At 41.2% G+C, this 18,706-nt stretch overlaps 1 protein-coding gene and 2 non-coding genes across 4 annotated transcripts in view; all 3 read right to left on the bottom strand.

Annotated features, from left to right (window-relative positions):
• The window catches only part of LOC125888637 (cytoplasmic dynein 2 heavy chain 1), a 146,941-nt gene that overhangs the window by 25,261 nt on the left and 102,974 nt on the right, over positions 1 to 18,706 (bottom strand). For both annotated transcript variants that reach the window (XM_049576118.1, XM_049576120.1), the window contains exons 81-87: positions 17,052 to 17,212; positions 15,616 to 15,741; positions 9,976 to 10,086; positions 7,158 to 7,227; positions 6,723 to 6,808; positions 1,112 to 1,187; positions 560 to 786 (exon numbers count right to left, since the gene is read on the bottom strand). In XM_049576118.1, coding sequence (XP_049432075.1) covers positions 560 to 786; positions 1,112 to 1,187; positions 6,723 to 6,808; positions 7,158 to 7,227; positions 9,976 to 10,086; positions 15,616 to 15,741; positions 17,052 to 17,212 — 857 coding nt within the window. The remainder of the gene's footprint in view (positions 1 to 559; positions 787 to 1,111; positions 1,188 to 6,722; positions 6,809 to 7,157; positions 7,228 to 9,975; positions 10,087 to 15,615; positions 15,742 to 17,051; positions 17,213 to 18,706) is intronic.
• On the bottom strand, positions 7,482 to 7,555 carry trnat-agu (transfer RNA threonine (anticodon AGU)). Its single transcript has one exon. It is a non-coding gene; the product is annotated as a tRNA-Thr (tRNA).
• Positions 14,333 to 14,405, bottom strand: trnam-cau (transfer RNA methionine (anticodon CAU)). Its single transcript has one exon. It is a non-coding gene; the product is annotated as a tRNA-Met (tRNA).

Raw genomic sequence — 18,706 nt, 5'->3', positions numbered from 1 at the left:
AAGCTGCATCAACAGAATGCAAAGCAACAGAATGATGAAACCAATTGTGTGAACTCAGGGCTAACTAATCAGATTTATTTGCAGTGGCTACTTTATAACCCAACTTAAAATGAAGCTAACACAACATGGACTAATGAGACTTCAATACTCAGCAAACCACTAATAGTAAATCTAGTCAGTGAAAAGCTTGGGTGCATTAATTCAGTACCTTCTTTGAATTGTTTTTGCTTCCATGCCAGGGCACCTAGGGCCAGCAGCTTAAAGGGACAGTTCACCCCCAAACCAAAAATACATATTTTACTCCTAGTGCTATTTATCAGTCTATACTATTTTGGAGTGAGTTGCCAAGTGTTGGAGATATTGGCAGTAGAGATGTCTGCTTTCCCTCTAATATAACAGGACTGGATGGCACTCGGCTTGTGATGCTTCTTCCTCTACAACAAGAATTTATTTCTTGGACATCTTTAGGAGCCACACATACAGCACCTATGCCTGCAGCTGTAAATTAAAATAAGCATTCCTGCATATGCAACACCACTGAATCATTCTGACAACCTACCACTACTGAGCAGGAGTTTGGGAGGCTGATCTGAGGTGGAAAGAAGCGTGTTCCTCCTCGACTCTTTCTCTGACCAGCCGAGAGGGAGGATGAGAGGAGGCGTGCAGAGAAGAACTGCTCAAGGTAGGAGCGTAAGATGCGGAGGTCAGAGGGGTTGTCGATCCGTCCACCATATATGGCGCTCTCTAACAGGCCATGGACAAACTCCCACTGAAAAGATTTACCACCTTGGAGACAGCAAGACATGCAAACACAAAGAAAGCTACAAACATGTGTTGTAAGTCGCACAGAGAACAAGAGAGCAATAATGTTGGTCTAACATGCTCACACACACAGAAAAGCAGGGAAATACAAAGAAGGGCTCTCATACACTGCATAGAGATGCAAATGCTGTGTTGTCCAGGTCATGCTCTATCAGGGGTAGCTTGAATTAAAGAGGTAATTGATCAAAGAACCCACAGAATCCAGTTCTCATTAGCATATATGCTGCAGAGCGAATCAACAGAGCACAGCTCTCCGCTGCATTGTAATGTTTGTTACCAGCCCCCCTACCTTCAAAGAGCCTGTCGATGATCTCAAAGCCAGCGCGGAGGTCCGACATAGAAAACTCATAGAACTTCGTCCAACCCTGGATAAGAAGAGGAAGCACAAAAATGACAAAATATTTATTTTACTCCCAGTACAAGAGTCAAGACGCATCAAGTGCTAATGGGTTACTTGGAGAATTTGTCAACCAAACAGTAACAGATGGCATTCAAAATCTTACATCCATAGCGTGCGAGGATTGAAGTATCATCCCTCACAAGTATTCCCTTTTCTTCCTAATCTTTTAACAACTGTGAGCAAGTACAATCTTAATTACAGGACTGCCATATTTGTCTACCCCAGAGATGGAATACACAAACCAGAGAATCAATAACTTCTCTTGTGGCTCTCACTTTCAGGGTAACAATACACTGTGTGTATTAGTGATACTTTACACTGTTAAAACCACTTCAGCACATCAACATACATCTAATTGCCTCTGTAATGGTCAGCTCAAATGTTACTGTTATGCTAAGTGATGCTTTTCAGAAACCCAGAACAGCCAAGGTTTTGTATTACAGCCCCAATATAAACGGTCTTAAATGTCCAGTGTGAACTATCAAAAGAGCCCAAAACTAACTGGAGCTGAAAAACATATTTGAGCCTTATACTGAAGGTAACACCACCTATTAAGTCCTAATTTCCCTATTAATAATACTAATAAGATTAAATAAGAATTCTGTAATATGTTTTACCACAAGATGGCGACTCTACAGTGAGCTATTTATGATTATTTGGTTCCTTAACTTTGCAGCATTATGGTGATAGCCAACTAATCCGTCCAAGCATTATTAAGCTCAGGTCAGACCAAAGATTTTTGATAAGACAAGTTGAAACAGGCAACTACTTGCAATGCGCCGTTTTGCAATGTTCTAAAAAGCTGCCGGTTCACACCAATGCAACTAGATGAGATGGTGTGTCATCTCTATGTAACAACTTTCTGTACTTCTGTTCTGATCTCCAGTCAGGCTTTTGTTGTGGCTGAATATAATTTGTAGCTTCTTAAAATACGAATGAGGATAGTGATAGTGAGATACTGGCAACAGTTGCATTAAACAAGTATCAGATGCACTGCATTCATAATAAATACACCACAATAATATAAAAAACCAGCACCAATTCATCAGTCAGTGAGAATTTGTGTGTGAGGGGGCATAAGCACAAACAGCAAGCAGCAGCAGCAGCAGCAGCAGCAGCAGCGACCCACCGTCTGACACCACCACACTGTGAGGATGGAAACAGAGGGCTTGGCGGGGATGGAGCACCTGCTGCAGCAAACAAATATGCGGTCTGTGGTCATTTTGACTTGATCAGTGGACTTCACTACAAGCCAATTTTATGTTGAAAGAGGTGATGTGTTTTATGTTCTAAAACCAGCTGCTGGCGATTTGACCTGCTGAGTTGCAGGTGACACCATCAGCCGGCTTGAGTCAAGCTCAGACCGGCCAGTTCACACCGCTACAGCTTTTCTCTGCAGTGTTCTAAAATAGTTTTGTCTTGTCGCAAATCTTTGGTCTAAACTGGGCTTTAAATTCTCCATTTTTTTTCTTCCTTTGGAATCCACCAGTAGCTTAGCTTGGGAGACTCAAAACCGGCCATTGCTATTGTGGTTTGGTAAAATTTAGAAGAAAAGGCGCCAGGGCTTTTTTATTCAGTGTATAGGCTACACATTTTTACAACTGGAGAATGTAAGATTCACTTCAGGCCTATAACAATGATAAAAGAAAATTAAAATGTTGAGAAATAACATTATTCATTTCCATATAATTGTTTTATTGGGCCACAGAGAGCCACTGGAGAGGGGCTAAAGAGAGCATGTGGCTCTGGTGTTGTAGGTTGCCTACTCATAATTTAGGGGCAACTATTGGCAGAAAAGGTACATAATATTCATAACTATGTTTTCATTAGCTTAAATTACCTGAAAATAAGAACTGTTTTGTTTGCTGTGTTTTCTACAACTTAGAATGAGCCATTCATATCTACATACTGAGCAGATTCTCCCCTATGGAGTCTGCCATGTTGTTCTACAGTAGCCCAGAGCAGACAAATCAAACAGTGGCTCTAGATAGGGCCATCAAGTTTTTGGGTCTGGCACCATAGTTCTCCTGCACACTAAGCACATGGGAGAAGTTTCAGTTCTGCAACCTCGCCCCTAGAGGCCACTAAATCCTACATATTAGACCTTTAATAAGCTGCTGAAGGGAAAATCACCAGTAGCTGTTGAGTGAAGGTTAGACTGTTATAATATTCACTTTCTTGACTCTTCTGTCCTGGCAATAAGCAAACCTCCCATACAGTTAGTGGGTAAATCACAAAGTTAAGATCAACAAAGTTTGGGCAAAAACTGTGCGTTGGAGCACAGGGAGTTGAGACATTAGTACTGAGGCTTCAGGGAGTGAAAAAAAAAGTCTGCTGCAATCTGACAACACATATGTACACACAAAAAAAATCACAGTGTTAAAACATAACTGAGTGTGAGGGCAGTCTCAATTTGTGAGTGTGTGTTTGTTGCACTTCGCTGCTATTCATTCAGCAGCTACAATCTGCCCACTGATGCCGTAGGTGGATGAGGTGAGGGGTGGAGGAAAACTGTGTAGGCATGTTCAGTAATTCTTTGAATGATTAAGTGTATGTTGTTTGTTTTGTAATCTTGTGCTTGGGTGTGTATTCACAGACAGTGGGACATGTTTCTACTATATTTGATAAATGTGCTCGTACATACATATGTATGAGTGAGATTTCAGATTGCGCTTATGCATGCACGCATTTATCTTACGCACAAAGCACTGGCTGCTTATTCAGTAAAAGATTCAATGCATGGGTCTTGTAGAGGCGTGTGTTTGCATGTTTTTATTGATTGTGTGAGTATATATCTTCAATTACTTCATGAGCAGACAGTGAGCAACCTAGTCGTGTTTACTAGACATAATTGGCCACTCCTGCTGTTCTCCTATGGCCATCAAATTAAAGCTCGGACTTCTTCTACCGCGGCTCTCTCTCACACACACATATATAAACACAGAGACATGTAAAGAGAATGAAAATGGGGAAAGTATGAATGAGAAAAGAATGGAGGAAAGCAGATGAAGCGAGGACAGACAGTGATGGTGGAGTGGACGAGGAGCTGTGACTAAATAATTAGGCGATCATGTTCATGGATGAGAAACAACATCATCTGAAATAAAACAGAGATAAAAATGTATATGTAGTATATACATATATATATATATATATAGAGATGGAAGGGGGGGGAACGAGAGGAGAAACAAATCCCTAAGAAACATACACGACACACAGACGCATGCTGCCTGGAAAATAATTATGTTATGTATGTTCACATTCTCATTTAGGGCAATCAATACTTTTTTCCCCTTAACAACTCCACATAGAGCAGGATGGCTAAGGGGGAGTACTGGGACAAAGCCTGGGAAATAGGAGAGACAGGGAGGAGAGGAGAAACAAGTGTGCAAACGTTGTGGCAGTTTAATTACAAAAACATGTTCTCTGCCACAGTTCTCCCTGGTGTAAGGGTTTACTGGGACCGTGTTGATTGTGTGTTGGTTAGCAGACAAAAAGCGATACCTTCCTGCTGTAAGTGCAGGCGTGTCGTATCATTCGATTAGACAGACCACTCTGAGGCATCACTGCAATACACGCAAAGACAAATGAGTCCCAGTGCGTCTCCAGACTCAGCCACGCTCGCTACCAAACTGTAAGAGCAACCGCTTATGTTGACAAGTGGAAACATGACACAGCAAACTGCAGCAAGTATCGAGTAATTACGGGTGCAACCACATCATATTTTTCCAGTGTAAAAAATGTCTCTGCATCTCTGTATTTGATTAGCCTGGACTCCTCAAACACAAGCAAACCAGCTTATAAACAAAAGCCACAGACTCCAGAAGCTTTACTCAGCGGACTTAATTGTGTTCCTTCCTATTCTTTATTAGTCACTGTGCATGAGCATTGCAGGCTTATGCTCAAAACAATCTGGTTTGTGCTGTGCAACATGTCGTCAGACCATGCTGGAAAGTGTTTATAGCTGTCCAAGGCAGGGAGAAAACCCTCCTGTCATCGAGAGTGGGGAGCCATGATAATCGTTTAAATATGGGGATAACTGAGCACGCTGTCAGACAGACTTCTCTGAAAGGTATTCATATTGTTACACTCTGATGTACACATGAGAAGTGACAGAAATAAAAAAAAAAACGAGCAGAAAAGAGAAGTTCAAGCTGAGCTTATGGTTTCACTTTTGCAGAGGTTTAAGTAATTTTTTCATCGACTTACAAACAGCAACTAAACTGTTTTTTTAATGATGTTGACACAAAGATTATACATTTCATTTTGTAAATCAGATTTCAGTATTTACAAAAGCTGTGGTGTTTTGGACACGTGGGTCCCAATAGCCTAATAACGCTATTGTTCAGCATCATTTCCCTCCGTGTTTTTTGATTTGTTATTTATTTTGTGCTGAGTCATCACTGCCTTGGGTTTCAACTGAGAAAATAAATAGTCTGGTTTTCTCTACAGGGATTCAAATGATGTCATTCTATACATCCTCTATCTTGTTGTGAGAGGATGATTTATCACCAGAGCTGTAGTTCAAATAGGGAATACTGTTTTAGTCTTTCAAAATTTTGAGCTGATTCTGGCACAGGTGAAACACACCATGTGGATATATTTAAAGCTGTTGTGAGACTGTTACTGTAAAGCCGAGATACTTGTCAGTTTAACAAAACAAAATGAGCAACAACTACTATCATATTCAGTAGGTCAATGAAATCCATTTTCAGTTGACTCCTTTTTTTTAAAATCCCATGACAGTGTACGGCATCTTGTATTTCCCACGCTTCCACTATCCATGTGGGGGCTGTTTTATACATTGTGTTTTGTGTTGTGTGCATTGTGTGCATGTCGACCAGCAGGCAAGTTTACTGCAATGGCTTATATTCACAGTTGCACACACACATACATACAGACACTGCCAGAGGCACAGCACAAAGAGCAAACACGTTTGCTATCTGTGCTGGTCAGTAAGGACAAAGAAAACTGATCTCTCATGCAGTTTTTTTCTCTGTCTGTGGGTGTCAGCGCTCAGACCATGACTTTTTATGTCAGTGTTGTTGTTGTTCTTCCCTGTGGATATCAATGTGTGTGTTTTGTACGAGTCATTAACTGGCCAGGAAATAAATAAACTATGCATTTATATAGCTGTGTAGTGTATAGATATGTGCTGTAAATATGAACTGCACTTCCCAATAATTACGTACCTGTGATAATCAGTGTGGAAAAGGTCATATGCTGTTTGTGTGAGTGTGTGTAAATACATATTTGGGTTTTACAAGTAAAAAACTAACAAAAAGCTTGTTATTTTAAATGGCATTCAAGCATATTATCATGCTACAATTATCAGTGTGAAGTATTTACATACGACAGAAGCTAATGCTAATAGCATTCATAAAAGAGCTTCGATCCAATGGCAGGAAAATGTCGTTGTCTTAGCACTGAACATTTGAGTTTATTGTGCTGAGATGAACTTTCAGAACTTTTACCACATTGTGGTGTTTGTGTATTTTACCTGTGGTATGTAGTTGCGTCTCTCTTGGCAGACAGCATGGAACCAGGCCAGACAGAACAGAGACTGGGCTCTGGCCAGGATGCCTCCTGCACACAAACAATCAACAACATGTCACAACAAAAGTGATTATGATAAGCAATCATTCATGTTTTATAACCCAGAGGGCAGGCATCTTTTATAATTCATCAAACAAAATACAACAGGGAGGACTGGGAGGAGAATCCAGCATGCTGTATTCTGCTGTGGATGGCTTTTTAACTTTTTTGGACATGTTGTTTGCTGCTGTTAATTTTTTGTCCCAGACCCTGCAAGCTTGCTGGGTGTCTTTATTTACAGGACTCATAGCCTGATCTAATTAATCACGCACTGATATCACTACCACTGATTACAGTGACACATAGCATTGTGTGGAAGGAAGAGAAGAGAAGAGCCAACCTTTACTGATCTGCTCTGGAGTCCACGACTCGTATGTTCTTAACAGATTTTTCTTCAACCCGGGAGGAGCCTGGAGATGGTGACAGACAGACAGGGAAGGGACAAGGTAAACAAGGAAAAAGGGGAGAAAAGAAAGGGTTTTATTATGATGGAATCCCTGAAACATTCAGATGTCACATGTATTTTCAGATTGCAAGGTCTAAACATTGTGCTGTCACACAAGCACATGGCAAAGCACAGGGAGACCTTGAACATGTATGAAAGACTTCTGTGTTGCATGGGAAGATGCTACAGGACACACTGGGTGGCACCAAAAAACAAAAGAGGCACTGCTGGGATTTGAACCCAGGATCTCCTGTTTACTAGACAGGCGCTTTAACCAACTAAGCCACAGCGCCCTGTGGCAACAACAAAATTACAGTGAGTTTGTAGAACAAACGTAGGTATGTAAAACAAAATATCTGACTACTGGTAAAACAAAGGGGAAGGGATACTACTTGGACACAGATATATGATACCCTCTTTCCACCGAAATTAGCGCATGCATGCAGGTTTTTTTTTTTTTAAACGCGGAAACATTTGCTAAAAATAGGAAACACACTCCCATTCCTAGTAAACTTGAGCCATGGCCACAGCTCTACAGCTCTTTTTTTTGACTGGTGTGACATGTGAAAAGTCACAGACAGGCCAGAAAACAGTATTTTGTTTATCAATTATGTGTTCTTGGCAAGACCAAGTAGAAGCTGTGAAAGCAATGTTGAATGTGTGTCATGTTGTTTTGTTTCACAGTATGTTGTGTTGTTCTAGCTTAAACCCAGAATGCAGGAGCAGTAAACATTTGATCAAATGTAAAAAAAAGTCTTTCTCTCATTACAAAATTGTCATACAACTACAGAAAAAAACTGGACTGGTCAGACAATACGGAGACACTGAACAGGAAAGAGCAGATCATGTCTTATAGAGGGACTGGAGAATTGCATGCAAAAGACTGTGCTGTTTAAATCATTTGTAGCTCAGCGTTAGTATCCCTGGGAATTACAAACAGAGTCTACAAATATACTGGAAAAAATATTGCTTGGTCAGGATTGAACACCCAGTAACGATTACCACCTATGTTCCTGAGTTATGCTGCACTTTATTTGGTACATGAGTCAGCACATATTGTATCTCAGACCAAGTTCTCTGTACATTTGATTCCTCTGGCAACATTATGCTCTGTTTATAATAAAAACAAAAAGCATACATTGACATTAGTTCGCACATTATCAGCTTTGTGGAACATTTGGTACCTCCATCTGGTGGTTTTGATAATACACACAGTCAGTAATGCATATGTACTAAATTTGCCAAAATTGGCAAAACAATCCCTGCATATGTTACCAATCTCAGCAGATGAAGTGTATTTGCCATGTGATTACTTTTTATGTTGTACATCCACAGTCAGTCTGAATTTCACTTGTTTCAGCTGCAGCAGAAATGTTTTCCATTTGTGCATCAGTGAAGGTTATGCTTTTATTTGCCCTCAAGGAAGTAAGACGTTATTATTTTATTCTCACATGAAGCTACTTCATTCTGGCTCTGTATATTATCATTGAAAATACATTTGTAGAATTAAATATTTGCTCTATAAGAGGTTTGAGCTGTTGGTTTACACTGCGAGTCTAATGCAAGGCACTAAACATATTTACTCTCTGAAGCTTCAACACTAAACTGTAAAGGGGAGTTGAGTGTGGGTATTTGGGGTTTGGTGGAGGAGCTATAGTCAGTGGAATACAGTTGCTCTGACTGTAGCTTTTTAACTGTGTTTTTGCTACACGGATGCATTGCATTTTAGCCATTTTCGCTGGTTGTGGTATGTAATGTCACATACTGTATATTCACTAGTACAGTATTATAATTAAAACTACAACTACAACACATATCTTGCATGGATCAACTGAATGCCTTGAGCCTCCTCAGCAACACTCTCACAGTTCAGCTCTGTACAATCCCAATACAGTCACACTGACAAAAACAAAATACGTGTATCAGTTTATATGTATGCTGTGTGCCTATCAGCTTTGACACTTGTCCTGCAGTCCAGAAATAATATATCACAGTTACTTCACTACGGGTGTGTTCAGACATATAAAGTATGCCCATAAGTTTGTCCATGAAAGAGTGTGACTGTGTCTGAAAGCCAGAAAAGAAAACAGGTAGACAGAGAGAGAGAGAGATACAGGCTGTTTGTGCAGCATGCTTGGCTGCCGAAGCAGCTAACCCCTTGAGCATGACTCCCATCAGAAACACACTGAGCACTAAAGCACACATCACTAACACACAAGCTGCAGGTTTCTGTGTCTCCTTACGAATGTACAGTAAATGGGGCTTCATTGTGTCTGTAGCCATTATACAGAGGACTAAAGAAACACAAACTTCCATGAATTCACTTGACATTTCAAACAAACAGTACACATCCTACACTCTTGTGAGTATGCTGTAACCTAGTAACATGGCCTGCTGGGGCTGAGACAAACATGACTGCATTCTGACGGAATCCGCAAAGACCAAAGGTCTATATTTGGGAAAATTAAAAGTTTCAACGCTGTATATAAATAAAGCAAAATGCAGATTAAAGAGCATTTGTGCACAGTGTGCCTGCAAAACTGTGTGGGTGCATATTTGCGAGTAAAGTCGAGGTAGGTCAATACTACAGTAAACTTCTTCGTAAGCTACTGTGGGAGTATTGTGGTGTTATTGTTTCTATGCCTGTATGTGTGGGGTGGGGAATGTGTGTGTGTGTGTGTGTGTGTGTGTGTGTGTGTGTGTGTGTGAGTACCTCGTACGTGATCTTCAGACTGGACTGCAGCAGTATGGGTGGAAATCTGGGGTGAACTTCAGCTGTCAGCCACAGACGGAAGCCTGGTTTGGGATGTAGCACATTTAACTCCTGTGGAGGAAGGACAGACACACATGAGACACATTGTACACTTGAAGAGAGCACCACATGAGAGTGATATAAGACCAGACTGCTTGTGCAGTAATATCTGGCTGTAAATACAAGTGTTAGCTGAGGTCTTTCTTTCCACATGCATCTCCACCCACACACACATATGCAAAAACACACAACTATACTGACTAATACATAAAACTTACTCATAAGTTGGAACAGTTAGGGAAGACTTCATTGCACACATTGCCCAGGTACTGTATCGCATAGGTCCATCAGTTGTCTAAACTGCTAATCTTGTGTAGAGTTGCAAAGGGCTGGGATGTATCCCAGTACATCCACAAAGGTAGGGTAGATTTAAAGGAGAAGTCGGGGATTTTTGCACTTTAAGCCCCATTTCTGGGTTATTTATGATGAAATAGAGTGGTTAAGACCAAAATAGTGACGATTGCTACTTTTCAGAGAATTTGGCTTTCCCCTGCCTGGCTTAACACTGCTGCCTATGGCCATGTGTGAACCTGTCCTAAAACCACCCTAAACGTTCGTTTTCAAAGCCATGAAACTCACCAAGTGGTCAGTGGTGTTCGTTGATGTTCTGACATAAAAATCGCAGTAAACTGTGGTTTCCGTGATGATTTATTTGACATTTTGTGTAATCCATTGGTTTTCTATAGGAATCTTCATTGTCCATTGGTAGTAATCCACCACCGGAAACAGAAAGGGGGTTGTTTACGACAAGGTTGTAGTCATTGTAGTCTTTTAGCTCAGCGAAAGTGCCGGCTCAACAGTGCTGTGTGCGCTCCTGAAGGAAGAACGAGAACTAACAAATGTTTAAACAACTGCATAATGGATTACTCGATTGTAAACAACCTTCGCGGTACGATGCCTATGAACACAATGCCAACCCTCTTCTAATGCTTCTTTTCTGTGTCCCATTACATTGCAATGGTTTCCTGCCGGTTGGCAACACCCACATAAAGGAGCATTATCGTCATCAAGTGGGCTGGAGTGTATAACGCTTCAGGGTCAAACGAATGATCAAGCGGAAGGTTACACATGGGTGTGAGGCAACTGAAAAAATAGTTCCACAATCGGGATGAACAGCGAAAACATGGATGGAAACCACAGTTTGCTACGATTATTAAGTCAGAACATCAGCAAACACCACTGACCACTCGGTGAGTTTCATGGCTCTGAAAATGAACGCTTAGGGTGGTTTTAGGACAGGTTCACACATGGCCATAGACAGCAGTGTTGAGACAGGCAGGGGAAAGCCAAATCCTCAGAAAATGAGCAATCATCACAATTTTGGTCTTGACCACTATATTTCATCATAAACAACTCAGAAATGGGGCTCAAAGTGCAAAATACCGGACTTCTCCTTTAAACACTCAGCCTTGTTGCTGTGAGGTAAAAGTGCTAACCACAAAGTTCATACAAGAGTAGAGAAATAACTTTATACTGCACTAAATGCAGTTTTTCATATCCATAACTTTGGAGGGAAGAATTTGCTGACTCCCACATATTCCCTAAAAGCAACTTTCTAATCTTTAACTGAAAATTTATCTGAGCATAGATGTAACTAAACCGCACCATGCCAAACAGTTTTTTTACTGAGAAAACATTTCTTCATAAATGTATATTTGCAGACAAGCAGGTATATTAAGTCAACTTTATTTATATAGTGTGGTCCAATGAACTATAAGGATAACGACCACTATAGTATCTATCAAGTAGATAAACAAAATATTTCCCTTTTTACCTCTTGGTTCCTTTTTTCATGTAATTCTTTCGCCATTAGAATCACTGCACAGGGACAGATTCTCACTTCTTTTTATTTGTTCCCATCTTTCTTTCTCTCTCTGCATCTCTTCTTTTCACTGTCTCCATCGCTGTCTCTTAATCTCAATTTCCAGCTTTCTATCTCTTACTTCTCTTCTTACATGCCTTCCTCCTCTCTTTCTATCCATCTCAAAGACTTGTGGTTAAAAATAGCAAGCTGGCACCTAAGGGTCTTGTGTCATCTGATTGGGTACTCTCACACTCACACACACACACACACACTGAAATGTAATCAATGTGTTTCTGCATCATTTGGAACCTAATTCATTCTCGTGGAAGCACACATGATCACAGAAAATCAAATAACACAGTAACTGACATCCCTCGAAGAAAACGCCACTGCCTCTCATTGAGTGTGTGTGTGTGTGTGTGTGTGTGTGTGTGTGTGTGTGTTATGTTTTGTCAACCAGAATTCCACTGGAACAAATGACAGTATTGCAAAAAGATCTAAGACAGAAACACTGACAATGAAGAAGAGATGGGTAGATAAAGACAAAGGACAGAGTGGGAGAGAGCACAAATTTATTTTACTGTTTGCACATCAAAATCCGTCTTTGACAGAACATATCCATATTGTTCAGACTGACTCATACGCAGACAAATAATCAAACCCAACAGGCTTTATTTAAAATTGTTGCTGATTGGAAAGCTGCAGAGATAAGAACCATACGGTACAGTAACTCCTAATACAATCACAACACAATGTTTTCATAGATATGAATCATAAGGACATTATCTAATTTATTTATTATGATACAAAACACTGCAACTAAATATATCCGTTGTTATTTCATTATATTGTTACGGGCAAACAGAGAAACATTTAGAGTGGTAGATAGGAAGATATATCCATAAGTAGATGGATGGAGTGGGTGATATGAAAAATGAGAGACAGAACAGTGCAAGTGGAAGAATATGAGTAGACAGGGATGAGAGGACATCTGCACTGCCAACTTCAATTATGAACACTAACTGCTCTCCTTCGCTGTCTCTCTTCCCTCCTCTCTCCTCTCTCTAACTGACCAACTGGTTCACTGAAGGAGGGGAGGACTGGAGAGACAGATGGCAAAAAGAAGCCGGAAAAATTTAGAAACATTGAGAGATACAGTAAGACCGAGCAGATGGACGCGGCTACAGAAACAGAGGCAGATACTAACACAGAATTTCCACCTGCCTGCTGAGGGCTCGGTTCATTCTTTCCCTTTTCCCTCCTTTTACATCCACTGTATCTTCATTCTTTCTTTCCTATGCTCCCTGCCTCCCTCGTTCCCCTTGTTGCGTCAGTTTTTCATTTCAAGCTCGACTGCCGAGACCGCAACCTCATCGGTTGCTGGGCAAAGAGCGAGACAATGAAATAGTGAGAAAAAGAGGAACAGACAGAGAGTTTTACTTATACAACATAAGATAAACAGGGAAGAATCCAGCAGGGAAAGGTGGAAACAAATGGTGGAAAAACAGGGACAAAATACGAAATTAGATACCAGGAGGAGAGAGGAGCAAGAGGTGAGAAGAGTGGAACGGGGAAGGAAAAGAGTAGAAGAGGAGAGCTGTAATAATCTATGGTTTAAGTCACACAGGGAGCACAGACAACTCTGGACAGGAGGGATCTCAGGCTAACCCCAGGGTACGCACATGCACTCACACACACAAAATAACACACTCACACAGACAGGTGAGGGCACACACATAGACACAGGCCAATCACTGCCAACAGCTGTGGCTCCAAGTGAGATATGACCTGCCACAGTGACACAGCACTGAACAAAACCCCAGCAAGAGCACACAGACACAAATAAACACAAAGAAATTGGAAGACACATATTAACCCACTTACTGTATGTACTGTGACACACAAACACAAACACATGTGCACGTGTGTGCCCAGAGACAAAGGTACGTACAAAAAGTTAGACAAATAAACAAACACACAGGGTAACAGACACAGCCGCACAAACAGCAGCACAGTGACTAATACGGGCCGACAGGTAGAGAGCAAAATGTGTTTGTGCAGACAAAGGACGGAAGGTAATTTTAGATATGGAAATTTGGGTAGCCAGCAGAATGTCTTCTTGTGTTCTTGTGTTTAGCGTGTTGTAATATTATAGATAAACACTGACAAGCCGGTAAAACATGGAATTACACACTCACTTGAAGTACATCACATCCTCCAGGCTCCCCCCTTTGGGAAGTATGTAGTTTGTATCTCCACTAGTCTGTATTGTTGTGAGGTGACACATTTTTTATAGGAACACTGTCCCACGTGAGGCCTCTGTTGGACTCTGTTATGTGTCAGCATCAGTTGCATGTTTCTCATTCTTATGCAAATTTACTGGCACTCTACTGTTAGCAATACGTACAATGTGTCCTCTCCATTGTGTATTTTGTCATCTGGTTTTAAAACACCTGCCCCGTGTGAGGCTCGAACTCACGACCTTCAGATTATGAGACTGACGCGCTGCCTGCTGCGCCAACGAGGCCTTAAAAACTCTACTTCATGATTACAACAACTTCTCACAGTTACAACTGTGACATGACTTGCTTTGTCTTATTCAGTCTAATATGGGAATGTGCTTTAACTAACTATCTGGTAATATTACTGTATTTTCTGACAACAACAAAAAATAAAGTGCATGTGCAGATGATACTGATGTGATGCCTTCCCTCCAGTTCTTACTTTGATTCACCATAATATGCAACCAGCAGTTCACCAGCAAGAAAATATGACTCAGACAAAAACGTAGGCAGGGTTAAGCCTGGTCACAACCTGGAGGGGACACCATATGAGCAACACACTAATGAGGAGAGGCTGGGACCATGATTTTGTTCCCTGAGGACTAACCAGCATCCCTTTGATATCTTGTTTAAAGCTCCTTTGAGATTATTTTATATTCAGAGGAGTTCCTCTACCTTCCTGACACTGTGGCCTTGAGATAATGTTAACAGGTGCTTGTTTCAGTGGGTACTTTTCTTCAATTTATTTTCATGGACTTAGTATTTGTAGAGTTGCCACTGTGCCAACTGGTGCCTTATCCGAGATGCATGTTTCCATTCAGCGAAGACAGGGTCGCAATTAGAAACGTAACATTGAAAAAAATCATTAGTCTGGCATTTTACTGTACTGCAAAATAAACTTTGTGCAACTCTCCTCTTTGAATGGTTTTCATGGACTTGGCCTACAGGACTTAATTAAATTGGACGTTTCCCTGCAGCTCGTTTTCTTGGACTAACTTTGGAAGTGTTATGATGGATTTATCATATTAGTTTTGGACTTGTTATAGTCCCCCTGCTGGGTCCTTGCATCATGTTTTTGAGCTACACCCATGGCTCCTGATGTCAACCTGGCTTTGCACAGATGTGGCTGCAGAATAATATAATTATAAAGTAATTACTGTTACATATGTGACAGAAATTGTTGATGCAATGCAACTCACACTCATGCAATCCTATTGTGGACAGACACATATCCATATCCAAACACACAGAATCTCTGTAGGGTAAACACAGTGAGTTTGATCACGCTCTCCAGGAATTGATCAATAAAGGTCTATGTCAGGTGCTACTATGCAATAATTAAAGACAGCAGAATGTTTCAACCATAAAGCACAAACTGCAGAGAATACAGAAGAGACATACACACATAAACATTAACACCAGTCACTAAGACATTACCACACACAGAGTACCTACTTTTTCCAGGAGCGGCAGCCATGTAGTGACAAGGTGAAGGTTTTTCAGGCAAAGCCAGTCTCCATTTCGAGAACATTCTCTGAGTGTAGCTAAGGCCACATCAGCCTGTCCCTGACCCATGGAGATCTAGACAGACAGAGGGAGTGGGGAGAGGTGGGAGGGGGCGAGAAACAGAAGCAGTGGGATGGAAAATTTGATTCTACATTGTAATTTCTCAGAAGTTAGGGGGCAGATAATCTGATTCAGTATTTGAATTCATCCAGCTCCTCAGTGGGAGAAACAATGAAATACTTGCAAAGTGAGATTCCCATTGTGAGTTTTATCAATAGATTTCCCACGGAGGCCAGTAACTCAGAACTAATCTGATTTATATTTATATTGAACTGATTTGACTTCGAGTAATGTTATCTGCAGCATATGAGTGGAACGCTGCATGTACTTCAGTGCCCAATATATGGGTTCACTTGTGTGTGTGTGTGTGTGTGTGTGTGTGTGTGCGCGCGCTATTTTTCCTTGTTAAAGGTTTACTTGGGGTACTTCTTCCTTATCCGCTGTGAGGGTCCAAGAACAGAGGATGTCGTATGGTGTAAAGCCCCCTAAGGCAAATTGTGATTTGTGATATTGGGCTATATAAATTAAAATTTACTGAATATATACAGTTGGTGTTAGTTACAATGGAAGTAGTAAAAATGTGTATTATCTGTTAACTGAACATTCCTTAGCTATATGGTCAAATAAATGTAAGTGCTGAAACTGTGAGATGATTGTGGGAAGATCTGCATACTTAAAAACTTTTAAAATGGTATTTTATAATTATAAAACGAAAAAATATATTTATATTTTGAAGGTTGTAAAAAACATGGTGATCTTTTTGTGGTAAGGGGTCGTTAGAGTCATTTAAAACTGAAAGGAAATTGGAAGTACAATTCAAGCTGCAGTGAAAGAACATGTCGTGCAAAGCAATGCTATTGCTCTTGTGTGTGTTTTCAATAGTCTTTTGAAGACAGTGGAGTTCCGTCGACTGGGGGCAGAGGCTCAGTGTCAAGGCTCTGACTACACTGACAATACTTCCTGGTAAGTTACATTTCTTTGTGGGTTTGGGTCTCAGACTTCTTACAAGAAGGTAAAATAATACCAGCATTGGTCTTGAAGAACTATAAACCGCAAGTTGAATAGCTGCAAGTGTGTCAAGGGCAAAGGCAGTTTTCTCAGACATCTTTAAATATATGTAATTATAAAATATTACAATTGATGAAGTCTACTGGCAGAACTTCACCAAAAGCTATTCAATACAACACTGAATAGCTCTTGTAGCGCTGTCTTTGAGATGCAAAATAGACCACTCTGTGGATCTGATCTTGGTATTCTGTTGGAAACATTCCCTTGCACTTGATAATCTGCTGTGACTTCTCCCATTTATACCCGTTATCCTCTACCTCGTGATAGTTGTCCCTGCCCACGGTTTCTGCTGCTAGTTCCGCAAGCTCCTGGGACGGGTCTGCCCCTGGAGAGATGATGATCAACACGGGCTCCCATTCCAAAGTCTCAGTGTAGAGACGACGCAGGTTCAGAGGAGGTGGGGAGAGCTCTTTCATACCTGCAGAGAAGAGGAGAGGGAGATAATGAAGGGTGTGAAAGACAGATCCGTGAAGAGTGTTTCAACATTTTAAGTTGGTATACTACTCAAAATCAAAATGACTGGATACGGTGCGCAGAGAAGGTACACCAGGAGGGGACAGATAAAAGGCGAAACGAAGGAGCAGGAAACAAGAGGTGGTGGTAAATGATAGTAAGGAGCATCAAAGGGGCATTTGGTTAAGGTAGATGGGAAAGAAAAAGACACAGACTGGCGAGACAAATCAAGTGGGAAAAGATGACAGGGAGACAGAGGGGCATGAACGGAGAGGGGTAGACAGTGCCTTAAGGGGAGTGATGGAGAAGGGAGGTTGGGGAAAAGGGAAGGAAAAAAAAGTAGAAGAAGAGGGAGAGCAGAAGGGAGGCGTTGATGGAGAAAGAGAGCGAGGGCACAAGAGGAAGAGACAGAGTGAGAGAGATTAGGAGCATGATGTGCTGTGCATACTGAGTGCTAGGTATGCAGCAGTATTCACCACACATAGCAGAAGAATACCTTGTCAGCCCCCTGGTGTTGGGAAGCAAGGCTCTTTGTGTATGTGCCTAAGTGTGTGTCTGCATGTGTGCGTTTCCTCACTGAGCATTAGGGTCTAATCCTGCTGTAATATTGTGAATGATATATCAGATACGGGTTAATAGTGACACACAAGCAGCGATACAGGCTCACACAGTGTGAGTGGCTGGAAATTCCGCTGTGACGTTATTCACACTTATCAGCAGATATCTCTTGCAGACACACACGCATGTGTACACACACACACACACACACACACACACACACACACACACACACACACAGTGCTGTCTTTTCTGGTTGAGACGACAGCCCCAGCCTGAACATTCTTTTGGTGTCTGCTGCCAAATGCAATCTGCTGCACAAGAAATACACATACGTGCACGCGCGCAAGGTCTTGGTAGAAAACATCTTGGAGCGACCTTTTGCTGCATCACCATGGCAACACTAAGAAAAACAGTCATCTGACCACATGGCTTGTGATGTCTGACTGCAAAAAAGGGAGCATTTACAGAACGTGCGCGTGCACAAATACATACACAACTACCTTTGACACGGGCAGGTAATCAGTATTCGTGCTGCAGACCAGCATCCTCTGTTTGTGAATAGCAAAGTTCACCTTGGCTTTTATGACACACAATCAGGACAGAGAGGAGCCTAGAAAAAGACACAGTCTGCCTATAGTTCAAACACTGCTTAGTGGCGGAAACACTGAATGGCTAAGAATTAATGATCAGACACTTGGTAGCGCACAACACTTGACATTACAGAAATTGACAGGATGCATTTGCATTTAAAAGCTGATTGATTGTTAAAACAAAAAAGGGTGTCATCTAAGCCGGATGATTGATAAAGAAATAACTGAAAGACAGAGAGAGATGCTTTTTATGCATATGTGAAAGAGGGTTTTTATTTTTTGAGAAGTAGAGTGAGCAAGCCAGTGAG

This window comes from Epinephelus fuscoguttatus, linkage group LG5 (assembly GCF_011397635.1).
Source record: "Epinephelus fuscoguttatus linkage group LG5, E.fuscoguttatus.final_Chr_v1".
NCBI lineage: Eukaryota > Metazoa > Chordata > Actinopteri > Perciformes > Serranidae > Epinephelus > Epinephelus fuscoguttatus.
The sequence above is the reverse complement of the archived record's forward strand: the minus strand, read 5'-3'. Positions and strand labels throughout refer to the sequence as shown.